The sequence below is a fragment of the Sinocyclocheilus rhinocerous genome, unplaced genomic scaffold, assembly GCF_001515625.1.
Source record: "Sinocyclocheilus rhinocerous isolate Xijiao unplaced genomic scaffold, SAMN03320098_v1.1 scaffold3552, whole genome shotgun sequence".
Lineage (NCBI taxonomy): Eukaryota > Metazoa > Chordata > Actinopteri > Cypriniformes > Cyprinidae > Sinocyclocheilus > Sinocyclocheilus rhinocerous.
In genome coordinates, this window is record NW_015645550.1 from 216,355 (window position 1) to 242,742 (window position 26,388).

General features: G+C 39.0%; 1 protein-coding gene across 4 annotated transcripts in view; it reads right to left on the bottom strand.

Moving 5' to 3' along the window:
* LOC107706559 (protein shisa-6 homolog) overlaps positions 1–17,414 on the bottom strand; it is a 53,791-nt gene extending 36,377 nt beyond the window's left edge. For all 4 annotated transcript variants that reach the window (XM_016510314.1, XM_016510313.1, XM_016510312.1 and 1 more), the window contains exons 1-4: positions 17,341–17,414; positions 16,043–16,842; positions 14,648–14,808; positions 10,049–10,147 (exon numbers count right to left, since the gene is read on the bottom strand). In XM_016510314.1, the coding sequence (XP_016365800.1) occupies positions 10,049–10,147; positions 14,648–14,808; positions 16,043–16,584 (802 nt within the window). In that variant the 5' untranslated portion in view covers positions 16,585–16,842; positions 17,341–17,414. The remainder of the gene's footprint in view (positions 1–10,048; positions 10,148–14,647; positions 14,809–16,042; positions 16,843–17,340) is intronic.
* Positions 17,415–26,388: the final 8,974 nt, after the last annotated feature.

Here is a 26,388-nt window from a genome sequence, read left to right on the forward strand (position 1 = left end):
TATATATATATATAAATAAGAATTTTCCACTGATTCTAATGTTTTTGTTTTTTTTAAATTACATCCCAGAAGGGAACCAAATATTTAAATTACACTAAATTGAAACACCCAAATTATGAGGATAGATTTTTTTCACTGCTTTTTTCTGTTTTTGCTTTGGACCAGTGGACAAGTGTGTCTTTCTATCCATCATGTTCTTCTTTGCGTCATTAACGTTATGCACACTGTATTTTTACGTGACAGGAGAGCAAGTTCACTTTCACTAATCGTTTTCTATCATTCATAGCTTTTAATTTTATTTTACTACACTATCAATTGTTAAAACATGTTTGTGTATATAAGATTGTGTATATAAGTTTTTTTTTTTATTCATTAAGAGACTGTGTTGGTCTTGACACACAGTCATGAGAGTCTGCAGGACTCCTGACAATGATGTCATTTCCTGTTTTATGTTTTTTTTTTTTTTTGCATGTTGGTCACAACATATGATTGGTGAGGCTTTTTTCTTCTTTATGGTATCAGGACAGTTGTATCACTCTGACATATTTGACGTATATGAAAATAATATCATGAATAAATAATTATCATAAAAGTCAAAGAGCTATATTCAAATTATTGTATGTACTGTACGAACTGCACATTTTTGAATAATTGAATAGAGCGTCACGTCATTGACCCTGATATAGCTCTATACAGTGACAACCAACATTATTATGGCGACTACAGAGCACACGGAAATCTGTGATGAGCTAACTGGATCCCAAGCACAAAACACACAGAACTAAAAGCCATATTCTGGATGTGAGCCCAGAGCTCAGAATGATGTGTTCAGTTCTGATTCCAGATGTTCTCACTGCATCTGTGTGCTTCTCCACTGCGAGTGAGAATGGATCAGCTGGGACGAGCTCTGCCTTCCACTGTCTTCATTCCCACAGCTTCCATATGAATAATAGATTACAAACCAAAACCAGCGCTGGCCTCGCAGGTGTCGAGCACTACGCTCGTAAGGTCAAGAAAGTGTGCTGGGAAGGATTATTATTCATATGTCACTTCCCAAATATGATATGCTCGCTTCATCGAGCCATTAAGTGTGAAATAATACATTTTGTGTTCATGTGTTAATGTCTCAACCATAAATAGGTCACCTCGTGTGGCTGCTCCTTATTCAATCTGGAATGAGCTCATTCAATCCTGATGGTATGTAATCCAGAATAATCCATCTATAGGAGTTTCTTTATGTGAGGTCCTTTGTCCCGGTGTTTCATATCGAAGTCAACGGTTCAAAAACTAGACTGACCTGACGCGATCATAAACCCATACATTCACACACAAAACAGGCCTTTTGCAAACGGTATTGTAATGCATGTCTCCTTTGCTTTGCCTTTCATCTGCTAATGTATGCATGAAAGCGTTGTTCGCAGGGGTTTGTAAATAATAGGTCACCTCGTGTGGCTGCTCCCTATTCAATCTGGAATGAGCTCATTCAATCCTGATGGTATGTAATCCACAATAATCCATCTATAGGAGTTTCTTTATGTGAGGTCCTTTGTCCCGGTGTTTCATATCGAAGTCAACGGTTCAAAAACTAGACTGACCTGACGCGATCATAAACCCATACATTCACACACAAAACAGGCCTTTTGCAAACGGTATTGTAATGCATGTCTCCTTTGCTTTGCCTTTCATCTGCTAATGTATGCATGAAAGCGTTGTTCGCAGGGGTTTGTAAATTCTTATCCTCCTCATACACATCTGAGATTAGCAGCGCAGCAGTGTCTGTTTCGTGCTGAGATTAATGCTCTGAGAAAGAGTTACACAGTCCAGCATATCCGACATACAACCACAATCAGATTAGTGTCCATTTCCATTTCAATCAACGGTATTTACATCAGAGGGAGAGAGAAAGTCATCTTTTAATGTGAACTGGCACAATTTATAATTCAATTTGTAGCATGGGGAAGTGAGGGCAGTGTTAGCACACTACCATAATAAAATAAAAGAGACAAATGATAAAGCCATAATTTATTGTCTGTCATATTGAATGCATTGCTTTTTCAAATAGCATACATTGCTTTATAGCCTGCCAGTGACGGCCCTACAGCTACAGTACCTTAATCAACGATGAATATCATACGTAAGCACTAAGGCACTCGCGGCTGTGCGATATTGTCAATACAGTCACGGCTAAAGAGCTGCAACCGCTTCAGCCGTCACTGCATTCTCAATATAGCTCAAAGCTAAATGCTTCATTGCTTTTATAATACACACTATAATAAAAATAGTGATGTTCATTAACAAATTATTTTATTAAGCAGATAACATGCGTAGAATATACAGACCCAGTAATATAAGCAACAACAAAATGTTCTGTCATGATTTAAACAGTTATGTTTACGTCATGTCATATATTGTTGTGTCATTGCATTTTGACTTTAACCAATTTTAATGATTTTGATTTTTAAGGACGATTTTGCTACTGTATGAGGTCGCCACTTGATATACCAAATAGAAGGAGATGAAATCACTGATTTAGCTAAGGAGACACAATCAAACAGCTTCATTTTGTGCTGTTTACTGAGAACAAGGAAGCATCTTATACAATGGAGAAATTAATCAGTGCGGCACAGTGTGACATATTCATTTCCATTACGTGTGAATAATCTGCTGGTATGAAGTATCTGGCTGGAGTTCAATGACATGCCAAGTGGCTCCGTCTTAACCAGCATGCTGCTCCCCGAAACAGTCTCTTTGTCTCCCAAGTGACGTATGCATAATAAATATCTAAGACGAGAGCATTTGCATTAAAAACTCTTTGCATTCCAAGTGATGCATAAAATATCAGCACTTACTGTAACGAGCACTGATTAAAAAGCCGCCTGGCCTGTTGGGGACAGATTCTGATTGATACTGTACATTAGTGAGGAGCCCAACTCAGCCCAACATCGCAATTCACCTCTTCCTTTGCCCCCAAATTCTCTTCCTTCTCTTTCAGCTCATCGGCGAGAACAAAACCTGTTCGTTTTTCCTGAAGTGGAGGAACACTTAGTGGTGAAAAAACAGCTTAAGAGCTTAAATGATTTGAAAAGGCAAGAGTTTTTGTTCTTTTTGACAGCTGAAACTTGCTTGAAATTTCATATGGGTCTAGTAGGATTTTTATTTATTTAGTTATTTAATCTTTTTTTTTTTTCACAAAACTGGTTTGTCTTACATATCTGGGTATGAGTATTTCACATCAGTATGAAAAAAAGGATTCATGTAACGAGAAGATGGAAAATAACAAAAATATCAAGAAACATCTTTATCTCTTGGGTAGTTTAACCTCAAATTTTGTGTAAAAGTGTATGATCAAATGTTCTCTTGCATAGTAAATGAACCATTCAAGACATTTCAGCTCTCTTGAAAGACCAGCCAATTAGCATAAAAGTCCTTTAGCATATAAAAGAAAATGGATTTGCATGGATGTCCCCATTCTCCTATTACTGTTTTTTTTTTTCTTCCACGTAAAATCCAGCAATATTAGACCTCCTCACACGACACGTACTGAAGGAAACTCGGTTTTTAATGGGGACTTTATTAAGTCTTATAAGTCTTATTATTTGATGTCGAGGACAATATTTCGGTTTCTAGAAACTGAAGAACACGTAATGCAAACTCCCCACCCATAACCTCTTATTCATATGCTTGTTCATTTCTAGCCACAGTTTTATTACCCCTCTATCTCTTCTCTGCGAATGGCCACAAAACAGAGGTGGAAGGATATGCAAACTGACTTTCTATGGATGTTTTGCAGCACTCAGGGAATATAGAGTGAGACAGCTGGACCGGCGGCACAGAGGACGACTGCGCTGACATTTAGAGACTTTGCTGTTTATGGACACAGTGGGAGGCTCTTCCTGTTTGTTGTCACATTAATGAATTCGCTGCTAAGGATTCTGACAGCTCAGACAGGTCACCTGGACACAGATTTTAATCACTGCTTTCAGACTCATGTGTTAGAGGCTGACAATGTGCCCTAATCAGTCACCATACGGCAAATCATGTGTCTGTCCACACTGAAGGCAAAAGTGCTGTGACCTGATCACAGCCAATCAGAAGACTGTTTCAATGGAGCGGACCAATCAACTTTCACATGGGCGGAGCCATCAAGCACCAAGCTTCAGAAATAGAAACCAAGCAATCGACACGATCTTGTTTCTCTTCTTTTTATTTTCCCAGTTAATGTGTTTACTTCTGTTTGCATAATTGCACATTCTTCGGTCTCTGTTAAAAAACAATTGGCATTCAGGCTTGCAGTGGTGTTTGCACAGTCTCAATCAGTTTCCAAACACAACGATAATGCATTACAAATCTAGTCCATTTGGGGGAAAACATTCACGTCCAGAGCCTATAAAACCCACTAGGGTGAGTCATACGCAGCCTTGGTTTGAATGACGCCATATTTCCTTTACCTACAGTACATAATAAACTGCAATCAGGCATCAGTCAGCTTGATTTGATGTTGCTTATATGAGCAAGGAGGTGTGTGTTAATAACTTTTCAGCCATGGATAAATCACTTAAACTCCAATCCTGAATAATTATTAGTGCTGCACTGTTTGTGAGAGAAGCTTTTCTACCGATGGCTGATGGACATGATTTCTGATGCAGAGGGACATTCTGTCATTCTTTTCACTTATTATTTACTCGGTCATTATTTATGACAGGTTCTGTGGAACAAAAAAATGGCATTTTAAAGAATCTTTATGCGGTTTCACACAGCTGATTGTGACCACAGCTGTAAAAAATAACCAAAAACATGCATGTGGTCCATACAACTTCTACAGCCACAGCAATACAAATATAATCATTGTTCACAGTAAATCTTCCTCTACAGTGAACTCGAGAAACACCGCCTCTGATTTGTGAATGAATTGTTCAGTCCAACTGGTGAAACAAATCAACTGATTCAACCAAATTCAATCACTGATTCGGTTCTCTAGCTCAACTCACTGAATCAATGATCTGGTTACATTAGCAGCTCGCCGGAGGTGAAGATTATCAGTGAATAATGGCACAGAGTTTGGTCTGTTTCTAAAACAACACCATTTCTCCTTTTGTGTTCATCAAAATAAACTAACAACATAAAGGTGTGCAAATGTTGCACCAATGACTGTGGTAAACAGAAAAAAACTATTCTTATTCCATAACTCAAGTTCACATGCGTTTTTGAGAAACAAAAAAAAAAGTCTAATGTAAAATGCAGAACATAAAGCTATATGTTAACATTATAAATACAGATAACTATTTTACTATAACTATTTTATAACTGTAAATACAGATATACTATTTTAGTTCCTCTCACTCTATAACAAATCCTTTAAATTTAATGGTATTCAGAAAAATAATGAAAATAGTATAAGTAGCTAAACATCAAGTCAAAATGAATGTACTGCTGAAACTGAAACCGCTGACCTTTTTTTTTAATGATTTATATTATTTATATTATTTTAGATTGTGGCCTGCCCCGTGTACCAAGTGATCATTACCGAGTGTGAGTGACGTTCGATAATAAATCATGAATCAGTTAGTCTTGACTGGCAGCGCTATGATTCTGCTCACTTTTGTTCTGCATTTCCATCAAACGGTTTCAAAATAGTAAAATAAATTGAGATTGTGTGCAAACACATTACAAAGAGGTGGATGTTTTGCAACAAGGTGGAGACAGTTCTGTTCATAACAGTAGATCTGCTGGTAAAGAAGTGACTGGTACAAGAAAAATAGCCCAAATAAAATGTACACACACACATAAACAGAAGGGAGAAAATGAGATATCAAAGCAAATGAAGAAATGGAAAAGGGAACTGAAGGTGCTGTTCAAGAGAGAACCTTTAATTATTTTGCATCGCCTGAGCCTAAGTATTTAGACATTTTTATGTGATGGTCATAATAATAATAGGGTTGTCTGTGGTTTCAGAATTTGTTGATGAGTGTGAGATTTCTTGGCCTGAAGTGGTGTCTCAGTCCAGACCTGCGTGATAGTTTCATTCTTACATGTACTATAATAAAGTGTATTATTAGGCCCAAGATTCTTCACATCAGTGAATAAATACATACAGATACAAAAAAACATTTGTATTCCTAAACATTCTGGTGGTTTTCTAGGTTTTGGATTATAATCCGCCCTCACACACCATTTTTTCCCCTTATTAAAATCAAAGATGTTCATCAGTGATCGTATATCAAGAGCAGGGACACGTTTGTGTGTATTTTGTTTTGTGATTTCAGAAACAACAGATTCCAGCACCAGATCGCATCTTATTGTTGATGAGTGTGAGATTTCTTGGCCTAAAGTGGTGTCTCAGTCCAGACCTGCGTGATAGTTTCATTCTTACATGTACTATAATAAAATGTATTATTAGGCCCAAGATTCTTCACATCAGTGAATAAATACATACAGATACAAAAAAACATTTGTATTCCTAAACATTCTGGTGGTTTTCTAGGTTTTGGATTATAATCCGCCCTCACACACCATTTTTTCCCCTTATTAAAATCAAAGATGTTCATCAGTGATCGTATATCAAGAGCAGGGACACGTTTGTGTGTATTTTGTTTTGTGATTTCAGAAACAACAGATTCCAGCACCAGATCGCATCTTATTTAACAGAAATGCATGTCAGCTGGATATGTTTCATCTGCATTTGGTACGTCCGTGCCGCGAGTGATGGGGACAATATCGACTCTAGTGACTCTAATATCGACTCAGAACTTCACATGCGCAATTTGGTAGATTGTACTTCGGAGTATTGAGCAGTGTAACTTTTTATATGTTTGGTTGGCTTATTTTATTTTGATAATGAACAGCATTAATATATCATGAAAAGAGTTTGTAACCCTATTAAAGCATTACATGAAACAGTCTGGTTAATTGTGAATTAGCTGTCATCAACAGAGCTCGTGTAGCCGTCCTGGAGAAACTGCAGGTAGCCTACTTTGATAGTCAACATAGCTTCAAGTCAGACACTGAGCGCAAATCGAACACAACTTTATGCAGTCAGACGGTGTACCCATGCTCCTACAATTAATTATCCATTAACAGTTTAAGTAATTAACCCCCCCCCGGGCCTGTCTCTATCTCACCCTACAGGAGGCGACTAACCATTCACATAGTCTCTTTGTGATTATGTACCTGGACGGACGCTTGATTACTCAACGGTCTGCCCGCACACGGGTTTCACCACAGCTAGAGAGTTTTCCTCCGCAATGACCCTTTTAATCACCATGGTGATTCTTAAAACTATTCTGGAGCACAAGGCAAAAGCGGTGAGGATGATGCACTGGATGAGAATTGGTAGCATGGCAACAATCAGAGGAAAAGACCGAGAGAGAACGCTAGGAGCAAAAACAGAGCAATTTATGAAGGAGGATAACATTCCACGACATGTCCGTTGATGTAATCAAGAGGTCGCGAGCCCATCCTAAACGCACCGCTGGTCTCGGTCTGATCGTGACAGCGAGAGAATCAAAGAAAACCACTGATCTTACTGCAGCATTATCAAGAGGAGAGATGCGTTCGCTGCTCTTGGCCTCGCTCTGATTCAAACGTGATTACTGTCGTCAATGGACTTCAGGCCTGACGCCATGTTAAATTTGACACATATGAAAATGAGGCTAAAATAAGATCTGCTAAGTCTGCTCAACGGGTTAAACTGCTATCTGCAACCTGTATTGATTGTTAAATCGATGAACATTGAAAATATATCTTGCCAAATAAGTCTTAAGACAGTACAGCCTCGTCTTCATTCATGTCAAAGTAAACATGGCATCTACCTTGACTTAGGTTATCAATGTTGAATGTACTATACTGCAAATACCAGATATCTAACGTCAGCGATCCTTGAGGACTCATGTAGAAAAATGGTTTCTCCCACAATTCCACCAGCAGTTTTATAAGTTGAAATTGGGTTTTGTGGTTTTAAGTCCATGTAGGTTATCTTTAAAGCATCTATATATAAGCGCACTTCTAAAAAACACAATTTCAGAAGATATTTGTATTAACAACAACAATAAAAAAACTGTTTTACTCAAGAAAAGACCAAACATTCCAGTAAATAAGGTCTCTTTAAATGCGTTAAAACCAAAAAATACCCATAACAAAACATTGCAATCACGGCCGTTCATATTGCAGCACCTGTCTAAGAAATAAAAGGTGTTTTTGTCATGTTCAAATGCAGCAGTCTGGAAAGCACTGACCCTGCAGTAGCGTCCATATTCTTTCTGCTCATATTGCATGACTAACAAAAATAGCCCTTCCTTCCACCACGACTACATGGCTGAATAGGCCATTGTGAAAAGGGCACTAAAGACACATAACCCAAAAAAAACAAACGTCTTGAGCAGGGTGGAGGCAGACAGACTCAGAAAAATAAATGGATTTTAGGTCAGTGCATTGTACCGGAGCAAATGAAAAATGCAGGCCTAATGGAGCTTGTCTTGTCCTCTCATGGTTATTTTGGCCTGGGCCATGAATTACTACGAGTTCCCCGGTACTACGGTGTTTAAGAGTTGTTGTGTGCTACTGGTCAGATACTAATCGATGACACGTTTATCACTGTAAACTCAACATTTTGATGAGCTACATGCACACACATCACTTACACCAAAAGATGCCAATACCTCTTATTTCTCGCATCATTTCCTTTGCCCTTTAATGGAGTTACAGAAATTCAATTATTATGGGCAGGTTCTTATGAGCGATTCTTTTGCACAGAATGCATTGAGTAGATTCATTGTTAGCAGTCTGAGTCAGCAGAGAGCGCATGAATATTAATCGCTGCATCACAAGTGAGAACTGACACATGTGGAAGATTTGTAAATGAGCGACCCTGCGTGTGGGATGAAGAAGCTCTGCCACGTCAGTCAACTTACCGCCGGCTATTAGATGAAGCTTAATGTTTACGTACGTGTTAAAAATCACGCAGCTGGTGCAAACTCTCCACATTCTGCTTATAGAACATCCTGACGCACATTACTAATGTTACACTACGGATGTTGAAATGACAATAGACGTCTAGACACTATTTAACAGAAGTCAGATACCGCATTGTTTGGTGTTTCAGTAAAAAGCTTTAAAACAAGATGCATGTGCATGAAAAGAAAAACTGTGTAAGATTTAAGTCTTTTAAGAGAATATGCCTTCTTTCATTTTCAGCAAAGTTTATAGAATCCTAGCAAATCCCTGGAAAGAGAGCTAACGTGAGGCATTTTACTGTTTTTATCAATACAGCTGTCTTCGTTTATTATAATTTAGAATTTATATTGAATTGATAATCAAATGCAATTGGTACATTTGATATATATAATTTTCATGTTTATTTAAATTGTATTGCTAGAAAAATATAAAATTACAACATTCAGGGTTTAAAGTGTATTTAAACATCTATATTTTGATAACAGTGTGGCAAACCTTGCAGATCTACAGAAAATAAAACAGCTCTGATGTGTATGGAGTGGAAGAAGCATGTGTCTGCAGAGAAGAGCCGGCGGAGCGGGTTTCTCTCACCAGTGTCTGTAGAGCGAGTGTGGAGTGGAAAATAGAAACGTGGAGTGGAGCAAACTGATTACTGAAAGCTTTGAGCGAGGAGTGGGAACCTCTGTAGCTCCGCTCACACACTGTGATCCAGTCAGTTTGTTTCTTGGCAACATGCAAAGCGCATACAGCAAACTACTCAACATTGAAGGAGTCATGATCTGAAAATCCATTTTTCCTGATCTTTTGACATATGACAGGTCAAAGCAGGTCATTTCCAGCTGCAATTTTTACAGAAAGATATGGAGAAAAATACAGTGGAAACAGTGGAAGTCTGCTTAGAATTATGAATATACCTACAAAAGCTAAAAACAGGAGTTTCAGCTCAAGCCAGATTCAGTGTTAGCAACCAGCACTGTGAGTTCCTAACCAACATGATGAGAAATAAATGTTAGATTGATGCTTTTTTTTTTTTTTACACCTCATTTGCTATGGACGAATGATTTCAGTGTCATTAAGCAGCGATATAGAATCATGTTACCTTTTACGTGGCTCCGGCCAAGCGTCACAAAGCCAGACGAGATGAAGTTGTGAAGGTCATGGCCACCGCCTCGAGTGCTCTCCTTCGAGTAATGTGCTCCTGCAAATGGATGCCAGAACATTAATGTAGAAGATCACTCGGCGTCCTGTCACACTTTGCTTCCAAGGTAAACAGCCCTCAGCAGCATAACAAGCTAAATTCCCTGTGCATTTCAAGACTTATCACTTTCCATAATTCAGAGAGTCCAATGCTTTTCATTCCTAAAAATTATCCACCCAAAAATTACAATTCTGATTATTACAATACTATTGTACACTGTTGTAATTTCAAGTTTAACCATATAAAGGTTGAGCTGCAGAAAACACGATGTTAAAATGTTGTTAACAGAGGCTTCAGAGAACGACAGATTCTCATACTGAGAGCCAGCATGTTCAGCCTTTTGCTTTGGATCACTGGGAACAGTTGGACAAACAGACAAAACAACAGCACAGCACTCAGGTAAGAGGAAGATCTGACACAGTCATCTAAATCAAATAAATGAACATGAGGCAGGGGGAAGAGAATGCAATAAAGCCACAATAAACTTCTTTCACTCTAAGTCCCGAGAAGCCCAAAGCGTCTCACGCACAGGTGAGCTGTCTTGCCAAGAATTCATTACGCTGTGCCGTTACATGACTATGTAGCTGAATTTAATAGGCTGTTATATTGCCCCCTAAGGAAATCCCCAAAAGTGTGCTCAACCTTGCCATAGGGGCAAGAATCCGAGACGTCATTTAAATGATAACGACTTCAGAGCCTCAAACCATTAGTGAGAATCCTTGTGACGCTGCGCTTGGACACACTAGTGCCGTCGGCTCTGATGCGCTCACGTGAGACGCAGGTAAGGCTTGGCAAACCGCAGGGAGAAACTACAGCCGCTTCACCAATAAGACTTCATGGCCCGTCCAACTTTGACATTAATTGCTTAGTGTAGAGATGAGGAGGCAATAAGTTCAAAAATTGTAGAGCTGTATCGTTATGAAATTGCCTATTGGCGCTCCACATCTTAATTAAACCAATTACATCATAGTGTAATAATCTAGACACATTTTATGCATGCATTGCTGATCTCTTAAAGGAATATTTCAGCAAACACAACAGCACATTCACTGCGCTGCTGCGCTACTAACTCAGAAAAAAAACCTGTTTTGGAAGAAAGGCTCTGTTATTATATGTTCATCAGGTATATTTCTAATCAAATGTTCTATGCATGCATATTTCTCAATGTCAATTCATTCTTTAGTCACTTAAGTGCAAACGTTCGGTGTGCATCCTGCTACAAGTGAAGCATTTTTACACTTTCCTATGGCTGCCATTTTATAATATCCTGCATGATTACATAAAGAGAGTCCAGTTGTGTGAGAGTATAGTATAAAAACAGTAATTATTCACAGTCAGGCAATGAAAACCCAGATTATTCCCCCAGATCATGTTATAAACATTATTTTAGACCAATGTCTTTCCCTGGGGGTCTCCACTGCCTGGGAATGAGATGTTGCTGGGCTCTGTCATGGACGACAACACAACGTCACCCAGCACGGCTCTAGCTCACATGAACACACAGCTGCATCAATGTGTGCAGAAATACATCAGCAAATACAAATACCATCAGCACTTGTGGCATAATGTCAACTGCCACAAAAAATAATTTTGACTAAAAATAAAAATTATTCAGAAAGAGCAACTAAGTCCCGAGAAGCCCAAAGCGTCTCACGCACAGGTGAGCTGTCTTGCCAAGAATTCATTACGCTGTGCCGTTACATGACTATGTAGCTGAATTTAATAGGCTGTTATATTGCCCCCTAAGGAAATCCCAAAAAGTGTGCTCAACCTTGCCATAGGGGCAAGAATCCGAGACGTCATTTAAATGATAACGACTTCAGAGCCTCAAACCATTAGTGAGAATCCTTGTGACGCTGCGCTTGGACACACTAGTGCCGTCGGCTCTGATGCGCTCACGTGAGACGCAGGTAAGGCTTGGCAAACCGCAGGGAGAAACTACAGCCGCTTCACCAATAAGACTTCATGGCCCGTCCAACTTTGACATTAATTGCTTAGTGTAGAGATGAGGAGGCAATAAGTTCAAAAATTGTAGAGCTGTATCGTTATGAAATTGCCTATTGGCGCTCCACATCTTAATTAAACCAATTACATCATAGTGTAATAATCTAGACACATTTTATGCATGCATTGCTGATCTCTTAAAGGAATATTTCAGCAAACACAACAGCACATTCACTGCGCTGCTGCGCTACTAACTCAGAAAAAAAACCTGTTTTGGAAGAAAGGCTCTGTTATTATATGTTCATCAGGTATATTTCTAATCAAATGTTCTATGCATGCATATTTCTCAATGTCAATTCATTCTTTAGTCACTTAAGTGCAAACGTTCGGTGTGCATCCTGCTACAAGTGAAGCATTTTTACACTTTCCTATGGCTGCCATTTTATAATATCCTGCATGATTACATAAAGAGAGTCCAGTTGTGTGAGAGTATAGTATAAAAACAGTAATTATTCACAGTCAGGCAATGAAAACCCAGATTATTCCCCCAGATCATGTTATAAACATCATTTTAGACCAATGTCTTTCCCTGGGGGTCTCCACTGCCTGGGAATGAGATGTTGCTGGGCTCTGTCATGGACGACAACACAACGTCACCCAGCACGGCTCTAGCTCACATGAACACACAGCTGCATCAATGTGTGCAGAAATACATCAGCAAATACAAATACCATCAGCACTTGTGGCATAATGTCAACTGCCACAAAAAATAATTTTGACTAAAAATAAAAATTATTCAGAAAGAGCAAGGATCTGGGTTACAGTGAGGCACTTAAAATAGAAGTGAATGGGTCAATCTGTATATAATAATAATAATAATAAAAACATATATACACTGTTTAAATAGTATAGCCACATCACATAAACCTGTTACCATGCTTTTGGGTGAAAAAATGTCTTTCCTGTCTAAAGTCAAATGCAAATATAACTTCGCTGCCTTGAAAACATAATGTTTAAACCTCAAAATGACTGAGAAAAACATTATAGCTCCAATAATACAGACATTTTAACAGAAGAATGATGTAAGTGCTTTTCTATAATCATAAGATTCACATTTTTTTGCTTTCAAATCCTCCAAAATTGGCCTCATTTACTTCCTCACTGTAACCCAGATTTCTTCAACGAAATTCTTCTATTGGCAGTCAAAATACATTTTGTTTTGTAGTAATCATCATCATGCCACAAATGCTGTCAAACTTGTATTGAACAGGAATATTTCTTTAAAGACAGCAACAGATAATTCTCCAAATGGAGAAAAGATCCAAAAGATCTTGGGCTAATGAGCTGCAATGCATTTAACAGCCTCATATCGACCCTGATCCCAGGTCAGGAGTCAAGTGCCCTCGTTTACGTCATCCTGCACTACAAGGTCGCTTTGTAATGAGGATATGGAAAACATGCAGCATAAATCTCACTTAAAGTGCATTATAAGGGGTTTCAAGAGCTGTAGATCTTCTAGAGGGACAGGCGTCAAATATAAATCGCCTTCGGTTTGCTGTTGTTGCCATATGAGTGACATTTATCTCCCTCAAGTCAAAACCGCCGTTTGTGCGATCATAACTCATGAGAACGTCCAACAATGCTCTGAAGTCCCTCCTGACCTCGAACATAATGAAATTCACCATAGGCTTCGATCCAAACCCAACTGAGAGGAGGCGGATCTTTATGGCTCATCTATAATTGACTACCATTTAAATATGGCATGTAGAGGTCAGATGTTTACCAAGCGTTAACCTGGCGGATTACACGCGACAGGGCTGAAACATATGCTGCGATGAGAACAGCATGAAATATAAACCATCTGACTGACAGGCGTCTAGCACATGGTCTGCAGCGCAACATACGCAATCCATCAACAAGCCCCCTGATATACAGTATATTCTCATAAGCTAATATCATAACTGTGACTGAAGGTTGTCCAGTGCTCTGTTCCAAAGCCTAGCGAGCTACCTACAGAGACAGCATTTAAGGCATCATAGTAGGGCTGCAGAAGCAAATGCTCTTCCAAAAGGTAGCTGGTTTAATTACGCTGCCAACTCTGCTGTCTCGTTTTGGCAAAATGCTAAGGCAGTAATCCCAGAATGCATGCATTCAAGCTCAGTGAAAAAAAAGGTGGTGGATGAGGAAAATGCTTCATTTAAAAACAAACAAACAAAAAAAACATTAAATGCAAAGAAATATCTATTTAAAAAACAGTTAAGTGCAATTAAAAACTTACTTTATTTAATATTTGTTCATGATATGTGTTTTTATTATTTTTAAAGTGTCGTGCTGTTAGCTTAGCAAGATGCTAACACCAATCAGTTGTGGCGTGAGTAGCTGCTGCTTATGTAGATCATTCCAGATCAGTCACTTATGAGGTCCCGTGATTTTTTGGAAGCATTAAAAGCAACAGCTTTTGGAACAGAGCTCAGGTAAATCAGTCATTCATTCCATGAAAGTAACTCATTCAGGTTGAGTTTTCCACAAACGTCTGAATAGCATCAGGCCGCTTACCGTGATTGGATTTGGAGCTGTGCACTGGGGTGTAGTGGTTTTTGGAGCCCGTGCGCTGCGGAGTGTTGTCTTTGGATGAGCTGTTCATCGCCGCAAAGTTCTCACAGTTGTACTGAGATATAGGAACGGGTCCTTGTTGTCTAAGAATATCTGCTAGGGCTCTGTGGAGAAAATTGAAGAACTATACAATATGAAGACGACAACAACAACACCTTTCCAGTGTTTGGGTGAAAGATTACCTCCAGCTACTCTCTACTCTAATTCCCCTGGATTTGTACAGAAATAAAGAAAGAACATCTATAAATAAATGCTTAATCATCATCAGCGAGCCACATTTCAATATTCTCAGAGTTGCATTTGGTATATATAGGAAGCCCAGAGGATGTGAATTCATAGCTGCATTATGAAAGTCACTGTTAGCTCTGTAAATGTTTACTGTTACCAGAGAAACTGAATTATTTTTGCATTTCATTACCCTGCAGTAGCTGAACTGACAGAAGAGTCAACAGCACACTTTCCTACATGCATTCTCAGTTTGTTTGTTTGTTTGTTGGCTTGTTGGTGTTTATTTGTGTCCCTGCGTAGATTATATAATACAAGCTAGTTTAATGCCTTAGCAGATGTTATTTCTACCACCACAGCAAGACGTCGGACTAAATGATATTTTATACATTCACCTGTTCCTGTAATATGGAAAAGGCCAGACAGTTTTGAGCATGAAGCTCTGAGTTACCCCTAACCATTCATTTGGGCTGCCAGAAAAACTGCAACGATTCTATTTAATATTATGACATTGTTCTTACCAAAACATAGATGTGAGAAAATAGATATAATTAGGCTAAGTGATTGTACATCTGCATATAACATATTCAAGGCCCAAACTGCTGATTGAGGGAACTGTTTTCTCACAGCACAATTAAAATGTTCTGAAGCCCTCAGCCTCAGAGCTGCCAATCCAGCGTAATGAAGCGACTGGCCAATGAACACGCTCGTCGTGTCCTGCGTGAACGTGTGTGATTCTGTGTCCAAACAGGCAGACACTGTGACGAATCCGTGCTTGCTGTGCTCAACAAATAAAGGGGAAAATTGAAGCGTCTGTAATGAAGCATATACCCTGTGACCCAAACACAGAAACGAAGGGTGCGTTTTAAAATTCTGCTTGGGATTTTGATCACAGCCCTGTTAGCATGTGTGATGTTCCATATGGAGAAACAACAGAGCTGCAGATACTGCAGATGGTGAGAGCGCTTCTATCCAGTCCACTTGCAACGTTATCAATCACTCCAAAGCTCTAATATACAAACGAGAATTTGAGCTCGTTAGGAGCAGTTTAGAAGCCGTACCTGCTTTGAGTCTACAGCTAGAGTTGTAGGAGAATGACTGCGAGGTGCTCACCTGTGAATGTTCATTTCCTGAGGTGGTTGGGTTGCTTTGTCATATGCGACTTTAGTCGAAACCCCAAGGACTATAATAAAAGCAATGACACCGCAGGTAATGTAGACCGCGGTGTTCGTTTGGTCCATGCTCGGATCGTAAGTGTCACCTGTTGGAACAGGAGACGGGGGCACAGTTTTCACCCAGTCAGGCTTGTGGTAGTTCTTGCATTTTCTCTGGTCCAGCCGGTTGCCTTTAAACTGGCAACAGAATCGCAAGTAGCACGAGCCGCAGCAGTAGCGGTGGTCGGTGTTATTGCACTCGAACTCCTTGTCGAACTGGCCGCTCACGTCGTAGTAGCCCAGGCAGGTCTCGTGCGTGAGTGCCGGACTGACCTGCGTGACCCGCTGCGTGGACGGAGAAGGCGCGACGGTGGTGCCGTTCAGTTCCTTCGACTTCGGAGTCCTTTTGGGAGCAGGTTTGGCTCGTTTGGCAGTCAGGGTGCCAAACACGTTGAGGGGATCCAGATAAATGAGCAGCAGCAGAAAGTGTCGTATACCCATGGCGCGGCGCGTCTTCAGGACCCTGGACAGCTCTCGGTGATATCCGCTTCAGGCGCACTGATCCCCCGCTGTTCGCGAGTCCCGCATCGCTGTGGATGAGCTGCTGCTTGTGGAGCTGCTGCTTGTGGAGATGCTGATGAAAGGCGCCATTCATTTAACTCAAATATTCTGCCCCCAGCTCGGCTTGTGTTCGGCTCAGCTGGGATTTTCGACGAACTCTTGTCAAAAGAGCCTTTACATGTCGCTTCCCATCTTGCTCTAGGAAGAAGTGGAGAGGAACTTAATTGTTAGCTAATTAAATGTTTGCACACCAACTCTGATAAACGCATCAGACTCGCATTCGCATCAGCGGCGCCAGATTTCTTTCTAACGGTGTAATTAACATTTATCATTACTATTATTTTAATTCACTCTATAGGCCTAATCGCATTTCTTGTGGTTCATTCTGTTTTCTGATTTTTAAACACCGCATATATACATATATATCGAGCTGATATGGCAAACACTGTACCTGAAATACAACTGCATGTGCATTCGATCACTTTACACTGAAAAACGGTCGAATGCATTAAAGCACTTCGTCCGGTGTTAATTATACACGATCAATTTACACAAGCTAAAAATCTTCATAAAAACAAATAAATAAATTATTGCACTCCATACCGAAGCATATCAACTCATCTAATATTCATGAGCTAATTTCATGGTTTTTATGTGGTTACATAAATAGTGCAGTCAGTCTCGGTCAGCACTTACCTTGACTTCACTGCTTCAGGCGGGTGTGCTGGCTCTTGGTGAAGTGAAGTGATAGTCAGTATCCCGAACAGAGCAATCTGAACGGTCCGCCTCCCGTCTCTCTCTCTCTCTCTCTCTCTCTCTCTCTCTCTCTCTCTCTCTCTCTCTCTCTCTGTTTCTCTCTCTCTCTCTCTCTCTCTCTCTATCTCTCTATCTCTGTCTCTCTCTCTGTGTCTCTCTCTCTCTAGCAGGGACGTGGTTCTTCATTTCCTCCCTACACACCTATTCATCAGCTTTTTACGTGCCATTTGTTATAGTTGCACAGGCTTTTTATATGCATATAAAATTGCATGGGTTTTCACTGTTATTTAGCCAGACTTCAGTCTGTGTGCAGACAGTGCTGAACAAAATCTACAAACAGCACTGAATAGATTTCCTATAGCAGTCTGTATCCAATCTCTCGCTACTGCACGCTTTCATTGATTTCAGTTCCTGCAGACTTTTTACAAGTGCTAGAAAACAGCTGTGACAGGAAGTCACTTAAAGCATTACTCTTGTTATGTGACCGATTGTCTGCTTGCCCTGGAATACTGTCTTCTCTTTAACATGCAGAGTCTTCAGGACACTCTGTACACTTCGTCTGGCTGTTCTTGTACCATGAATCACTCCCTGTGCCCCTTAATTACTTTTAATCTTACTGAAAGCTGGAGCTGCAGCTGGATTGGGCTGCAGAGAGCTGAATGATTCATAAAGGAGCCTGTGGTGCTCGTCTCAGGGCTTGACTGACACCATCTCTGCCTTAAAGATTACAAATGCTACTACTGCACATACATTGTGTTTAAGCTCTATCATGCCAGGCTTGTACAGTGTGGTAATTATAGCACTAGATAGTTCAGTAAACCAACATGGCACTATCGTAGGCATCAGAATAATCTGCATGAAGTCACTTGGTTCAACAGCTTTCCCAGGCAGGCATTGTGAAGTGCCTGTGTTAGGTTTGAAGAGATGTTCAACTCGATTATGTAACTGTATTTTGAAGAGAGCTCTCACAAATTTGGTCAAAGCGTTCTTTAAATTGTGCAGTCAGTTGACAGCAGATTTATTCTGCTGTGTGGTTATGGTCTGAGCAAATGAAAAAGATCAAACCAAAACAGCATATTGTTAATCAATTATCATAAATTAATTAGCAGGGCTAACATTAAGAAAAAATAATACTATTTAGAATATTTTTAAGCTCATCCTACACAATCTTCTGATTATAAAGCCTGAGAGCTGTTGCTAAGTTACAGCTTCTTACTTGTTCTATTTTTCCTTTCTTTTCTTTTTCTCTCCATTTTTTTTACAGTGCCATCCATAGTTTCTCTAATGAAATATTCAAGCACTTCTTGTGAAGTTATATATACAGTGGGTACGGAAAGTATTCAGACCCCCTTAAATTTTTCACTCTTTGTTATATTGCAGCCATTTGCTAAACTCATTTAAGTTAATTTTTTTCCTTCATTAATGTACACACAGCACCCCATATTGACAGAAAAACACAGAATTGTTGACTGTGTGTGTGTGTGTGTGTGTATTTCCCCAGTATAAGCCTCTATTTCTTATTTCTCCTGAAGGCGTGCAGGTCTTCTGATGTGTCTCGTCTCTCTGTCAATGGTCTGACCCAATTCATTATGAAAACACTGTTCCTAAATTACAGCACGAGTGTGTTGAAGAGCTCCTTAAGTCAGCTGTCCTCTTGTGTTTCTGCATGTGTGTAGAGTCGCTGTAGACAAAGTGCTTTGTCAAGACTTTCAAACACTGTGTCTTGTGCGCTGGAGGCAGAAGAAGAGAAAGCACAAGCTAAGAAGTGTCAGATTCAGTCAGCGTATAAACAATTCTACCTTATATATAAAGTTTGAGAAGTGCAATGGTCTTTACAAAAGGGATTTAGAAGAGTTTGTAATGTTAGCATTGTGCACGTTAAAAGCATTATATATGTTACTTTACTCAAAACAATTATTGTGCCATTTACTTGTGCTTCCTGCTAAAACCATTATCATCATGGTATTAAAAAGTAATAATTAGCTTGCTATAGTAGTAAACTGCAAGAGATTCAATAGAGTTACTTTGACATCTACTTTTAGTGTGTTAACTTAATTCTAGAGCTTACAGATCAAGTTAATCAAATTAATGACATTCATGTGTCACTCAGCTGTTTCCCAATGCTGCAAGAGGAATCAAAGCGCTGGGAAAATACAGTACAGTCAGAATAAACTCACTCCCATTCATTCCATCACAAGCACACAGAGCAGACGACACACAGAAGGTGCATTTCTCCTGAAAGCTCTCTGAAAGTCCCTCCATGTCTTCAGAGTGTATTAGCAGTGAAATTGTCCCTGACGCGTGTCAAGGTTGTGACACTTCTAATCTCATCCACCGTCTCATCTGTCACTCTCAGACTGAAGCATTTTAGGCTTTATAATTAAAATGGTAATAAATCAGGGGATGAAAGAAGAGTTTATAAAACCTCATTCTTGAAAAATAATCCATTATCTTTCAGTCTCCAAACGTCCAAAAACTCATTCTTCCAGCATCAGTGGCGTTTGCCATTTGTCTGCTAAATGAATACATTCGCACGAGCAGCTTGTCGTTTTAACATCACACAGTAATCTGTGTTCTCGTGAGGCGATGTTCAGACGTGAGTATATCTGCTCACACCACATGCACACAAGAGAACGCTGTACTGCACAACTGTAACGGAGAAGTGCAGTACAATCCACTTCACAATGAGCAAATTAAACAAGGACTTTTAATAAACAAGGGAAATAGAGCAGCACACTACACAGAACGAACAGAGCTCAGGAAACACCGGGCTTAAATAACAAGGAGAACTAATGATATAATTAACAGAACAGCTGAACAGGATCAAACTAGGAAACCCAGTTAAATCATGACCGGGAGACAGAACAGAACTAAATTAAAACACAGACACGTGACAACAACATATGTGCGCAGCGCAGTAGAACTGAGACTCCCATCAACGCAGCACTAATCCATCACAGTGTATATATACTGTATTGTTCCTGCATGGCTAAAGCATCACAAAAAACCTTTGAGTCAAGTACGATCTTTCTTAGTCACAGGTGTTGTCAAGGCAACTTGGCCTCAGCTGTGGTCATAATTTTCTAGCTTTGTGTCTTTCTTGAGTGACTTAACATTTGGGTTACTGGCAGGACTGGAAGTGCTATTTAAAAAATAAAAATAAAAAATAAATAAAAAAAGACAAAGCCTAACTAACATTACCTCATCTTTGGGAACTCTAGCTATTTTAGTTCCACAGAGTCACCACATAGAGTACATACCTGCCTGACTGCTTACTAATGACAAATAGTGCTGATGATAAAGAGTGTTGCTCTCCTGAATATCAGCATGACTGTGATCTACTTACAAATCTACAAATTACAGAGCGTTTGAGAAATGTAACATATACTGTAGTATCGCTAACTTTGTGAGGTTTGTCAAACTGCTGAATTGCTGGAGAAGTTTACAGAAAGACTTGAAAGCTTCCCAGGAGCTCAACGTAGACCAGTGAAACAAAATGGAAAAGACAAGACCCAACGGAGAGCGATCAGCGATCTGACCCTCCTACCAAACTGTGCAGCTGGAGAAAAAAGGTAATTGTCAGAGAAGCTAAAACACTGACAGACTTTAAGAGCTCTTTGGCTGAAATAGGAGAAACTTCCAAGACATCAACAATCTGTACAGCACTTCACAGGTTCAGGCTCTCGGGGAGTGTTTTCACAGCGAAAGACAAGATCACACCTGCTTGCTAGACACGACGTGGAAGGGAGAAAAACACAGAAAAGCTGTGGAAGGAAATGTAGTGAGGGATTATTGGATTCAAAATGCAATTTTTGGTGCAAATCACATACATGCAGATCTCAAAACTCTCCCGTTCAATCTCGTGTCATCCTGCTCCTGCTTTCCTGCAGAGTTTATCTCCAACTAACCTGGGGCATGCTTCTGGTTGCCACATAGTTCAGTGATTCGGTGTGAAATGGCATCGCAAACTTGTGTGGTGGACTACAGCTCCTGACCGTTGGGTTAGAAGCACAGTTTCTCGTTAGTATGTTGACTTGCACAGATTATGCTCTTGGGGGAAATATATGTAAGCTAACATGCAGTACTTTCGATATCCTTCATTCCATTTTAATACACACACATTTTATTCCATATATTTTAGCACATCATAAATCAGTGAAGACTACGCATGTGCATCAGTGCATAAAGAAACCCTGCAGTTTTGATCAAATAAATGCAGGCTTGGTTAGCAGAAGACACTTCTTTGAGAAACATTGGAAAAAAATAACATTGCCACGCACAAATAAATTTGAATGTATATTTAAATGAGCATAAATGATATATTATATTATATATTGTTATTCATTTTTAGCATTTTGGATCATAGTAAAGATTAGGCTTGGGTGGTGGAATGTTACTGTCAAATTAAAAATACAAATACAATTAAATGTGTTAAATAAATGTGATGACACTGAACCTATGTAGTTAATTACACTGATTTAAAAAAAAAAAGAATAACTTAATGTATTAAATATTATGCAGACGTAAGAGGATTTGTGTTCATGCGTACAGTGCTGTTGTTTCGAGTGCTGTCTCTATTATGTGTAAGTCTCTATGCAAACATACAAGAATGTTTGAGTGCTGGAACCACAATACAAAACTACAACTCCAACTCTAAGTCATTTCCAGCACTAATATGTAATTAAAGACAAATGGAGAAACCGCTCACCTTTGACAAACAACGCTAGAGCTCAATCCTTCCTTATTCAAAGCCCTTCGTATCTGAGTGACTGAGAGCCGAAGAAACATAAAGCAGCACACAGCACTAGAGTTTTAGGAACTGCTGTGGGCTAACATGAATCATGAGTCTCTCAGAGGAGTACCTTTACAGCTGCCACTGTTTTCCTCTTTCCTGAATGAATTAAGTGGGTCACAGCTGCTAAGACGAGCACATATTTCAGCTTCTGTTCGGACGAGCTTCCCTAAGAACTGAACACGCATGTTAGCCTGATACCCTCTCGTTTTTCTCTCTTCTCGAGTAGAGCCACACATGCATGAGACAGAGTGTTGAATCACTCATCTACACAATGCTTTCCCGTCCACCTCCCGTCTCTCGGTGTTCGCTGTGCTCAGAGGCGGACAAAGTACTCAACTCCATTACTTGAGTGAAAGCGCATTAATGTATAGATGAGAAGTAAACAAACAAAAAATATATATTATTTGTATGATTACAAATGTATATATTTTTCACAATTACTCTTCCAATGTTTGGGGTCATATTGACCCCAAGGGCCTTAAGTGTAAACAGGAAACGAGGACCATTTTTAATGTAGTCCTACAAGAGTGATTGATGATAAACTGTCTGAAAAAAAAACACCTTTTGTGTTTTATTAGGAGATGCACAACAGTTCTTCTGTGGCTTTATAGGTAATATTTTCACGTACACAATTTAGCAAAATCAGACAATATTGTGTCTAATATATACCACAATATTAACTTCTTATTATTGAATTGTTGTAAATAAAGATCACATTTGGAACTGGTCAGTGTTCAAAAAATGCTGGGAAATCTCTTCATGTAGCCCTACAAGAGTGATTACTGATAAACTGTCTGAAAAAAAGAAAGTCACGTTTTAGAGAAGAAAAAAATCACCCACTGACTTTCAAAGCTTCTACATTGTAACGACTTTCTACTTCGAGGACCTTGATTGAAATGTAGTGGAGTGAAAAGTACAATATTTGTCTTTCAAATGTAGTGAAGTTAAAGTCATAAGTTGCCAGAAAAAATAATACTCAAGTAAAGTACCGATACTCAAAAAGTGTACTTAAGTACAATACTCAAGTAAATTTACTTAGTTACTGTCCGCCTCTGGCTGTGCTCAGATTTAAAGCACTGCTCCAGCTCTATCAAATGCCTGAGCGGCGTGATGTAGATCATCACAGACGATAATTAGTTTTCCAGTAAAAGCAAACAGTTACAGTAACACACATCCTGGAGGCTTTAAAACGGAAATCTGAAGCTCTTATTTTTACTTTAGCATCTGACTTATTCAGTAAAATCCTTTATTTCTATAGCACTTTATACAATACAGATTGTTTCAAAGCAGCTTCACGGTAATAAACAGGAAAATAAACCAGTGATGGAAACTCATCTATGGAGACAGTTCAGATTGTGCTGCAAAGAACAAAGATTCTGATGATTCAGATCAAGTCAGTTCAGTGCTGGTTCAGTTCGGACCAATAACAGTGTGTTATATAAGTTCATCAGTTATTCAGTTTAATGTTGATTCAATTCATTTCTTTACTAGTTTTGATGTTGCAGGACGTGATTGAGCTGTAAAGCAGCTCTACAGAAGACGACAGAAGTGCATCATCCACTTTAACTCTGTTCAAGTTCTGTTCTCATCCGATGGAGTCAGTCAGTGTGTGGACATATCCATAAATTACAGAGTTAAGTGTCTTTCAGACGCCAGCTAAGCAAGCTGTAACTTACACAAGATTTGGTTTAAAATTCTGCTTATTACAGTTGATATAAAATTCTAAATTAAACAGAGCAGAGCACTGAGATTATAAATGATTATTTGAGTCCAGTGACTGCTTCTGTGGACTGCTTTTGCAAAAAGGTGTTGTTGTAGTCAAACCATTAAACTGAGTGACGCCAAGCAGCCAAACCTTCGGCCCTTGTGCTTTTCTAGCGCTGCTTGATATAGAGATCTTTTTGATGAGTTTCTGGTTTCATGTATAGTCTAGAATCTTAGTCTGTGTGTCAGTCTCATGCATTTTATATTATTTATTTTACCCCACAGACTTTACCATTCTTTTCATATTTACAATCCATAAGATCCCATATTTTATCGCAGTTCACAGAAAAGTTACTCATAATTATTTTCCCTAATTAATTATAACACACTAACCGCAAATAAGCCAGCGTCCGCAGCTCCTGAGGCTCACAGATCTGACAGCACGTCGCCTTCTTGCAGCAAAGGTGTTAAACAGCGGCTCATGCATCATGTCTGAGCCTGAGATGATGGATGGAGGATCAAAGGTTCGAGGCTCTTCCGCACGAGGACACGTGTTCATTTAGCCCACACAGCTGGACCACGTGTCCGCGATCCTCACGAGACGCTTTGACCTTTTTTCCTCTGCCACAGAAAAGCCATTAAAACCATGCCACGAGTGAGACATCACTTATGTTAAAATGTATTGCGGACCACCTACAGTAAAAGTTTAAATTGATGCCGTCCTTCTGCGCATCCATGCAGAACCGCCGTTAAACACTGTGGCCAGTTGAGAGAGCAATGAGAGAAGATGGATAATTCCTGTCAGATTCAACATGAGCACTATAATCAGCGCTTCTCCAGACACGCTTGTTCAAAGAGTGAGATTCGGACAGTGCTTGGGATCTACAGTAAGTGTAAAAACACTTGTTTACAGCAGTAAAGAGAAAACCCATAGGCTATAAAACCCTGTTTAAGAAATGCAGAGCACACCTTCAAATTCATGCATCTCACTCAGTTCGTGTGTTGTGTAACGCTGACACCGCACTGTACTGAAGGATCAATGTCTCTTTCATGCACAGCAGAGCAAACGCCAGCTATAAACAGGATTGACACAACAATACAAATCCATTCTTGTCTTATCAAATCATTTTTGAGGTAGAGGAGGAAAAGTTATACAGAAATACTCAAATGACCTTGACTGCTGGATCGTTTGCATGGGAGGAATAATCATGAAGCTCCAGATCTGAATGCTAAGGTAGCTGGGAAGGTTTACACTGATGTTTTTTTTATAATATAAATGGATAAGAAAGGAAAAAATATTTCATACTAAAATAAAAAATTCCCAGTCATCTATTCGTCCTCATGTCATTCCAAACATGCATGTCTTTCTTTCTGTGGAGCCCAAAGGAGGAATTCTGTAGAATGTTCATGCTGCTCTTTTACACACAGTTACAATGAATGGAGATCAATGCTTCAAAAATGATGCAAAAGACGCATAAAGGTATCGTAAAAGTGATTGACTTTCTATATTCAAAGTCGTCTTAAGTCATACAGTATCTTGTGTGAGAAACAGGTCTAAATGTACACAATTACAGAAGTGCTGGTAACACTTTCTATCAAGCCTGTATTTATTAAACATTATAAGAGTATTCTTAAGGCATTATAATGAATGCATAATGTATTATTTTTAAAAAAACGTATAATATGTTGTATCATCTCCTGAGTAATCATAACAACAGTTGTAATGCATTATAATATTTACTTATGTGTTTATAGCTTTTAAGATTATGATGATTTATAATAAACAATGAACACAATGCATGGATTATATTTCCCATAGTTATAATGTATTATAAGTCTCATATCTTGCCATTGTTAACTTGTTACTTTACTTAAAGCAGACAAAGACCACTTATAAATAATAACAACAACAATATTAATAAAAATAAAAAAAATTCTTAAACAGCCATAAGATCAGATATCTGATCGGATGAATGTGCAATATGGCACATTTGATTTTTAACTATAGTTACTGTAATAACAGTAAGATAGTTTGTAATATCAGTAAGATAGCAAGATACTGTACAGATTTTTAATAAATAATGTCAAGATATGAGACTTATAATCCATTATAAATTAAGTGGATTTAACAGTGTTTATTGCATGTTATAAATAATCATACTCATAAAAGTTAAAAACACCAATAAGTAAGTTTTATAATCTATCATAATTGTTGTTATGATGATTTATGAGATGAAACAACATATTATATTTTTTTTATAATGCATTATGCATTATAATTACTAAATAATTACTAAATAATGCCTTAAGAAGACCCTTATAATGTGTTATAAAAATGGGCTTCGTAGAGTTTTCTAAGAGCAACATCACATGCGCTATTGTGCTGAATATCTGTGCGTCTGTGAGCCACGGCCTCGTATCTGCAGCCGAATCACTGATATTCATGTGTGTGTGTGTGTGTGTGTGTGTGTGTGTGTGTGTGTGTGTGT